This window comes from Bison bison, unplaced genomic scaffold (genome assembly GCF_000754665.1).
Source record: "Bison bison bison isolate TAMUID 2011002044 unplaced genomic scaffold, Bison_UMD1.0 scf7180017864369, whole genome shotgun sequence".
Lineage (NCBI taxonomy): Eukaryota > Metazoa > Chordata > Mammalia > Artiodactyla > Bovidae > Bison > Bison bison.
This window is the reverse complement of record NW_011494941.1, coordinates 1,262,843-1,272,357: the sequence shown is the minus strand read 5'-3', so window position 1 is coordinate 1,272,357 and position 9,515 is coordinate 1,262,843. Positions and strand designations below refer to the sequence as shown.

Below are 9,515 nucleotides of genomic sequence, written 5' to 3'. Positions count from 1 at the left end.
TGAGTTTGAGTAGACTCCGGGAGTTGGTGATGGACAGGGAGGCCTGGCATGCTGCAATTCATGGGGTCGCAAGGAGTTGGACATGACTGAGCAACTGAACTGACTGACTGATTATCTCATAACTAAGTCTGGCAAAACTCAAGTCAATTATGGAATACGTATGGTACCAAGTTATGCCCCAACACGTTAAAAACAAAAATTAAATAATATTTATGGTATTTATCGAGTAAAGTAAGAATTTAGAAAAACACTTATGGCATACTTAAAACTTTAATTCCATTATTTTCAATTATGATAGCTATATAACCATCTTATAATTAGTTTATAATTAAGAAATTGAGAGATTAAATGAGAATATATTGCTCACTATGTTTTTAATAGTGCATAAAATGTAAATACAAAATAATATGAAGAATAAAGAGTCCAAAAAAAGGTATTTCAATAAATTAATACACTAACATTCAGGATAAGAGATGTTAGAGCAAGATTTGATGATTCTATAAAAGGCATTTAAAAAAACTAAGGGCAAATTTAAAAAAGGATTATTAACACTTAAAAATAAAAGCACTACCAAAAGAAATACAGTAAAATTTATCAAAGGCAAACACTGTCAACCATAAGACACCACTTAAGCAAGAATACTGTTCCCTTGAAGGGGTGCAGGTTTCTATTATTAGCAGAGATAAGAGCTGCCTCAAATTCTTTCCTTAATAACACTATACTAAAAATAAAATGGTTGCCACATTTCAAAATAAACACATTGCTTTGCATATGCATTTCAGTGGTCTAAATAATAGATAAAAATCGATTTAACCTGATTCAAAGTGTTTTCTCTTACATTTGCAACTAATAAACACACTAGGGAGACTGGCTGTCACTTTCATAGCACATTCAATATTTTAGGGGTCTTCTGCCACCCACTTTCTCATCTGAGATTAGATCTTCTCTTAGATCCAATTAAATTATCTACCTGGCTTCAAAATATTAACTACTTGCTCTATAAAGTACTTTCCCTATCATTAAGGAAACCACAAGACTCTCAGAAGAGTAAATGTGACAATATAATCACTACAAAGCAGTACAAACGCTTTAAGGAAAGCTAACATGAACTACAAGGTAAGTGACTATTTTGGCACATTGAAAAAAAAAAAAAAATCTAGATAAAGCAGTGCTGTGTCAGCATGGGAAAGGGAGAAAGTCCACAGAATTGAAGTAAGTTCCTCAGTATATGATCAACTACAAAAATCCTTTCCAACTCACATAGATATGTGTGGAGAAAGATTGTAGAAAGGCATTTTTAGCTCAGAGTCTGCATTTTCCGAAGTTTGAAAAAAATTAACTGTATTATTTTGGTTCTGCTCCAAGTAGAACCTTGACAACAAACCACATATAAAAACTGCCAGCTGCTGCTCACATCCTCCTCCCTTTTCCAGCTTTGCCTCCTTTATCCAAGAGTTCTATGATCACTACCATGAGACCTGGAATAGATATCTGTTACATGTTTGCATATATTCATTGCATACATATACACGGTATACAGAAGAGGGTGATAAGTGAGCAGTGTCTGGAGAATTAGATTAATAAACATACACAAATGAAATATGAAAAAAGACCAGAGAAAAATAGAACATAGTAAACTCTTTCTTCTCAACATCAATTAAATCCTGGTCTCAGAACCAGATCACAGATTATTCTGAGTTCAGCTAATTACAGGTTTACAAATATATAAAATAGGGCCCAAGTATACAAATACATAAAAGTTAAGTACTTGTATATTTTCACCTACATTTTCTCCTCTATTACTCTCAAAAGTATAAAAGAACATATAAGTCTTATTCCCTTTTTCAGAGATCAAGTGACTTTGGCTTGCAACAGCAAACTTCCACACAGGAGGCCTTCTAAATCCAGTATTCTCTATATTGTATACCATCCTGCCTTTGTGGACTTCCTCTGAATCTATCCATCTATAACATTGTTTCCTATAGAAAAGTGTCTTTCAAGAATCAATCCATTACACAAATGAACAAAATCCATTCAGCATTAAGGACAAAACACTGAAATCACAAAAATGAGATAAATCAGGGGGAAAAAACCCTAAATAGCACACTATTTACTTGATTATTTAAGAAAGATGATGAATTCATTTTCATTCCATTAACGGTCTAGTATTTCAGAAAATATATAGCTTCATTAGTTGGAAGTATTGCTTAACAGCTGTTTAGAATTACATATTTTCAGAAGTAAAATCAGTTCAGCTAGCAATTTATATGAACATCAACAGTTATTTTCATTTCATTCTTATTCATTTTCCATATTTGTGAAAAAACAAATTTCATGACTTAACCCAAAAAGATACTGGATTTTTAATATAAACACTAAAAACTAAACATCATATAGCACAAATGAGTTAATCATTAGGAACTTTCCAATGCAGGCAACCAAAAAAGTTGGGGCAAATTATTAAAGTTAAGTCTCAATGTTGCAATCAGAGTTGCAATCAGAATTACAATCAGTAAATATTTATTATTAATAACACCTCATACAGGGTACAGGATTCACTCAAATTGGCCATGTATCTAGTCATCTCCACAACAGCCATCTCTCTGTAAAGTAACTCATTTTCTCTTAAGCCATTTTATGTGCCTCAATTCATTTAATCCTTTAAAAAAACACCTAGAATGGAGGTAGCCAAGTATTGTTATTGTCATTTTACAAAAGAGGAAACAAGCTCAAAGAAGTTTAATGGTTTCCCAAATTCATATAACTGGCAGTAGCATGAAATGAAAATCCCCAGCTAATGCCTTCCAAAACCAATGTTCCTTCATCCTAGGACATCGTTATGTTTTTACAAATTCTCTTTAGTCTGGTTACTAAAGGCCACTGGCAATCTTTAGTCAAAGTTATTTTCATAATGGGGATGGGGCAACCCTGAAATACCTGGTATTTTAAAGAAATTTAAATAGTTAAATTAGTTAATAGTGTCAGAATTCAGTAACCTTATTAAAAAAATGGAATGGATTGAGACACAAGAGTAAAATTTATATGAAAATATAATTTTTAATCATCCATATGTAATTTATCCATCTGCCAATGCAAGAGACTTATGAGACAGGGGTTCGATCCCTGGATGAGGAAGATCCCCTGCAGGAGGGAACAGCAACCCACTCCAGTATTCTTGCCTGGAGAATCCCCATGGACAAAGGAGCCTAGCAGGCAAGAGTCGCAAAGGGTCACAAAGGGTCGCAAAGAGTGGGACAGACTTGCATCAGAGAACCCTAAATTTGCCACTTCTGCAACTTACTAGCACTGTGACCTTAGGCAAATTAAGGTATGTAATTCTCAATATCTACATTTGCAAAATGGAGATAATACCAAATCCAGGATTACTTTGGGGAATAAATAAAACCAAGTGCATATATAGTAAACATAGTATCAACTTAATCAAGTTGTAGCTTTTATCACTAAATTGTTACAAACATGTTTCCCTTTTCTTTTGTTTTACATTATTTCAGCTATGGTCTTCAGTAATTCAAACCTCTACTAAACCAGAAGGAACAATTAAACTTATCCATTTTTTGAAATTAAATCTTCAAAAATTCGGTTGCAAATAAATTTCACATTCCAGTGTTGTTGCTAAGGAGAAGAAAAAAACAAAGCCCAAAGAGGTTTCAAGTATTCTTTAGGGCCTTGACACTACAGTTCAGTTGCTCAGTCATGTCCAACTCTTTGCAACCCCATGAACCGCAGCATTCCAGGCTTCCCTGTCCATCACCAACTCCTGGAGCTTGTTCAAACTCATGTCCATCGAGTCTGTGATGCCATCCAACCATCTCCTCCTCTGTTGTCCCCTTCTTCTCCTGCCTTCAGTCTTTCCCAGCATCAAGGTCTTTTCCAATGTCAATTCTTCACATCAGGTGGCCAAAGTAATGGAGCTTCAGTTTCAGCATCACTCCTTCCAATGAATATTCAGGACTGATTTTCTTTAGGATGGACTGGTTTGATCTCTTTGTAGTTCAAGGGACTTGTCACTACATGAGGGTCAAAAACAATGCCAGTGTGGGTCAGAAATACCACAGGTATAACTCTGAGGTCCACCAACTGACCAGGTAGTTGTCTGAGATATAATTTATCACTTAGGACTTGGTATTTATATTTCTAGGGCTTCCCAGGTGGCACAGTAGTAAAGAATCTGCCTGCCAATGCAGGAGGCACAGGAGACAGGAGTTCAGTCCCTGGGTTGGGAAGATCCCCTGGAACAGGAAATGGCAACCCACTCTAGTATTCTTGCCTGAAAATTTCCACGGACAGAAGAGTCTGGCAGGCTACAGTCCATGGAGTTGCGAAGAGCCAGATACAACTGAACAACTGAACACAAGCTCTACATTTGCTTATCTTTCCTGTTATCTTACACAGAAGTGAAGATTTAACAAAATATTTACTTAATTTCTTGAAAGCCAATTCTGTGAGCTATTCACATAAGTATTTGAAAAACAACAAAAAACAAAGCCTTGATGAGACCTTGCTGACTAGAAAAGGCTACTTTGAAAGCCTCCTATGAGATGGTTGGATGGCATCACCAAGTTGATGGACATGAGTTTGAGCAAGCTCTGGGAGTTGGTGATAGATGGGAAGCCTGGTGTGCTGCAGTCCATGGGGTTGCAAAGAGTCAGACACGATTGAGCGACTGAACTGAACTGACCCTATTGTGTATAATTCTAATGAAGAATAATGATTTTATAAATCAAATCTGTCAGTTCTCACCCTGAAAATACAAGCTTCTTTTAAAAATATAATTACCATTATATTTAAAACACTTTTTTTCTTCAACTGGTCTTTGTAAAACACATGCACAGATCTGTTCTTCTAGAATTTCTATGACCTTCATTATTTAGGTAGGAACTGAGCAAGTCTAATTACAAGACCTTTTAAACAGCAGTTATACCTTACCTGGGAAAGAGTAAGAATCAAAACAATACATAGAAAAAAATTTAAGTAGATAAAATGCACTACTTTAAATTCTGACAGCCAACATAATCTGTTTCCATAAGTACTCCCCTAGTACTCTTACACTAGAACAATGGAGAAAAATCAACTCAATATTTAAAATAAGGTTTCAATCATTTATCAACAATTAGAAGGATTTCCATATGTTTTTAAAAGTAGCTTTAAACAAGTGCTACTAAATGAAAACTAGTTCTTTCCATTTTTGTTCATTGCACCTAACTTTGCTCTGTAAACTGATACATCAACAACTGAAGTTAAATGTTCAATATCTATAAATAACATAATAGCTAAAGAGAGAAGGCACATAAAATATTCAGCACTTCTCCATGTTTTTACAGCCATATAAAACTAAACCATCTACTACTGTTTTTTAGTAGAAATTAAATTTATAAAGTCTAAATCAATAGCAAATCAAAATGTAAGTATTTTCAATAAACGCTCCTGGAACAATTGGATATCCATATTCAAAAAGTTGACCTTAGAATCTCAACTTATACCATACTCAAATGTTAACTCAAAATGGGTCCTAAATGTAACTATAAGAGCTAAAACAATAAACATCTATTTTTTTTTAAAATGTGAAGAAATTCTTGAAACCCAAAGCAAAGATTTCTTAAATGTAACATCAAAAGCATCATCCATAAAAGGAAACAGTCAATAAGAAGGACCTCACAAAATTCAAAACACTTAATACATGTCAGACAACTGACATGAAGAAATATTTGCAATAAGGGACTTGTATCCAGAATTTATAAAAAAAAAAATTCTTATAAACTCAACCAATCCAACAAATGAACGAAAAAAAAGACATTTCGCCCAAGATACACAAATGGCGATTCAGTACATGAAAAGATGTTCAGTATCATCACTAGGAAAGCACAAATTGAAACCCCAATGAGTTACCATCTCACACCTACTAGAAGAGTCATAAGAAGACAATAAATAAATGTCAGTGAGGATTTGGAGAAATAGGAACCCTCACACATTATTGGTGGGATTGTAAAATGGTACAACCACTTTGAACAGTATGCAGTTTCTCCAACAAATAAAAATAAAATTATGATACAAGCCAACAATTCTTCTCTTGGGTATATCTACCCAATATACATGAGAACAGATATCTGCAACAGAGATTGCACACAGCGTTCATGGTGGCATTATCTGTAACAGTCCCAAACTGAAAACAGAGGTCATCGACAGGTGACTGCACAGGCAAAACGTGGCATTTCCATGAGGTGGAGTATTATTAAGCAAGGAAAAGGAACAACGCTATGTCATGCATGAACATCAAAAGCCTTGTTAAAGAAGTCAGACATGAGAGACTTCATATTCAATGATCTCATTTATAAGAAATGTCCAGAGAAAGCATATTTATTCAGACAGAACACAGATGAACAGTTTCCTAGGGCTAAGGGTTAATTATAAATGGCATGAGGAATTTTATTGTGGTGATGGAAATGTTATAAATCGATCTATAAAATGGTTGCACCATTCAGTAAAGTCACTAAAAATCACTGACTTGTACTATGCATAATACATTTGGGATGGGTGACTTTTATGATATGTTAAATATGCTTGAAAAAAAGTTGTGTTTAAAAATAAGAGTGCTCTTGTTTGTAGTCCCTTAAAGAATTACAATGGACCCTTGAACAACACTGGAGTTAGAGGCACTGGACCCCAGGAAGTTAAAAACTTGTGTATAACCTTATATTCATCCCTTAGTATTCATGGTTCCACATTTTAGGATTCAACCAACCTGGACTGTATAATACTGTAGTATTTATTTAGAGGAAAAAAATAATCTGTTGTAAAAGTACACCTCTGCAGTTGAAACTCATGTTGTTCAAGGGTCCACTGTAAATGAGTAACTTCAGACTGCTGCAACTTATATAACTTATATTTTTATTTTAACTTATATTTTTATTAAGCAACTGTACTAATTCTAACTTTGGATGGGAGAGCACTGTCTAACTTTGGAGAGGTGCTCATACAGTGCTAGGAAATCTCCCCAGTTAGTTGCTCACTGGGAAGGAGTCTTCCAGGAAAAGGATTTCTCATAAATTCAAGTACCTTCTGTTGGTTTATATTTTAAGTCAGTGCCTAGAAGCAGTTCAAGGATATATACAAAAAGAGATTTAAGTTGTCCTGTGACAATGGACCAAATGATCTGAGGGGTATTTTAGCCAACATTCAGATTACACAAGAATTTTTTTTAAAAAACAACAATTTTTAACACAATTTGAAAAGGAACAGTATACATTATATAACCTGGAAAGTGTACATGCCTAGATGGTGAAGACTTGAGTGTATAACATCAAAACACAATAGTCCTTAGTAATGTCACAGCATTAATCCAGTTCCTGAATCTTCATATATTCACTCTAAATATATTCTCTTCACTTACCACTTTATGAGGTCTTGCAAACCTAAGCTAGAACTTCACAGCCCTCACAGGACTTGAAAGAATTTTACAAACCTGAGGTCTTTACATAAATACCACCCTATCTGTAAGGCCATGCCTGACAATCTTACTGAAAATTGCTAACTGCACAAAACGGATTCATTTTTCTTCACAGCACTAAAAATACTACACACACACACACACATACATACACACAAATATATATATATAGTGATTACTGTCTTCCCCTACTAGAATATAAGCACCACAAAAGGAAAGATTTTCAAGATTTTTTCTTAGGGTATCCCCATTACCTAGAACAGTGCCTGGCACACTGTAGGCACTCAGTAAGTGTTTACTGAACAAAAGAAAGGGTATCAAATGTGTGCAAGTAAATAAAAGCTGATCCCTGCCATATGAATGAACGAGTCTCTTCTACCCACTTACAGCCTGGACTCAAGGTTAAAATAGGATTTTTGGACGAAGTAAAAGAGTAGTACTGATCTCTACACTACCATGTGTAAAACAGCTAGCTAGTGGGAAGCTAAGGTCTGGCACAGGGAACTCAGCTGGGTGTTCTGTGATGACCTAGCAGGGTGGGAGGGAGGCTGAAGAAGGAGGGAATTCACGTATACTTACAGCTGATTCACAATGTCATAGAGAAGAAACTAACACGAAATTGTAAAGTGATTTACTATAATTTTAAAAACCTAAAATTTTTTTCATTATGATTTTTTAAGGAAGCAGAGGCCTCAATAAAATCTTCAAGCTGCCTACCCAACATTTTCCCAGCAAAACGAAAAAAAGAAAAAAGCAACAACCAAAAGAAGTATTTTTAATAAGTTGATTCTAGTTCTGGAGAGAGGACAAGTTAATTAAACTCACATGACTCTTAAGAAAAACAGGAAAGTTCAATACTTAACCAGTAACCAGTTAAAAAAAAAAAAAAATTCAAAGCAGCCTGTTTTTCTACACCCAAAATGGGATCCCATCACCTAGGAACACAGCTCAGCAGAGTATGTCTTACAGTTCTGGCCTCAGCCCTACATCCTCCAAGATCCAACTCCAAAGTCCCCTTTTCCTTTCCCTCCATCCTGGAAGCCTTCCTAGAACCATTTTACACACACCAAGCAAGCTTCAGACCTCCCAGTTCTAACTAAGCCCTGACCCAACCCAGCTGCATCCCAGCGTTTCCCACGGCCAGCAGAAAGACCCACCCATCTCGCGCCCCGGGATCCCCCGTAGACTACCAGCCCTACTAATCCACAACCAGGGAGCACGAAAGAATCCAGACTTGAGGACTTCCCAGCCTGGCCAAAATTGGAGGACATTTTAGACCTTTATCCCAGTTCTGCCAATTTCGGTGTGACCTTGAACACGTCCCTCCTAGGAGGTCCCCGTTTTCTCACGTTAAAGGCGAAGATAACACCTGCACCTGCTGTAAGGATTACAGGAGATCACACGTGAAGCACCTAACGGGACACCTGGCACGAAATGGGAACTCCACCATCAGGGCCGTGGATCATTCCCCAGCCCTATCCCTACAGCCTCCCAGCTGAAAGGCATCTCGCCCAACAACCCAATCTCCGGGTTTCAGAGGCGGGCACTGAGGTCGGCCAGTAGAAGCGTGCTGGACGCCAGTCCCAGGACCTCGCGACGCCCCCGCCCGAGCCCCCTAGCCAGGCCCCCGCCGTTGCCGCGGGGCGAAGCAGTACCCACTGCCTTCCCTGGGTCCCCAGGTTCCGCGCGGCCCGGGCGCGGCCGCTCCACCTGCCGCCAGGCCCCGCCACCCGCTGCCCGCTCGCGGCCCGGCGCTCCCGGACTCCGGGGCTGGGCCTCCCGCGAGGCGCGGCGTACTCAACTCTTCACTTTGCCGAAGGTGCCGACGCCCAGCGTGTCGCCCAGCACGTAGTGGCCGATCTTCACCCGCCCGTCGTGCTTCTGCTTCTCAGCCATGTTCGGCGCGCGCAGCCTCGCTCCGCCGCCGCGGGATCCTCTGTGCGGCCGCCGCCGCCGCCTACCCACAGTGCAGCGGGCCCGCGGGGGCGGGGCCCGAGACTTGGGGACCAGGCGAGGCGAGGCGGGGCGGGGCGCGGGGAGGGGGGACGCG

At 38.3% G+C, this 9,515-nt stretch overlaps 1 protein-coding gene across 2 annotated transcripts in view; it reads right to left on the bottom strand.

Annotated features, from left to right (window-relative positions):
* The window catches only part of PRKAA2 (protein kinase, AMP-activated, alpha 2 catalytic subunit), an 82,688-nt gene extending 73,266 nt beyond the window's left edge, over window positions 1–9,422 (bottom strand). Inside the window, exon 1 of one of the 2 annotated variants that reach the window (XM_010855864.1) lies at window positions 9,268–9,422. In XM_010855864.1, coding sequence (XP_010854166.1) covers window positions 9,268–9,361 — 94 coding nt within the window. In that variant the 5' untranslated portion in view covers window positions 9,362–9,422. The remainder of the gene's footprint in view (window positions 1–9,267) is intronic. The other variant, XM_010855865.1, reaches the window with a different exon arrangement.
* Between the last annotated feature and the right edge of the window lie 93 nt (window positions 9,423–9,515).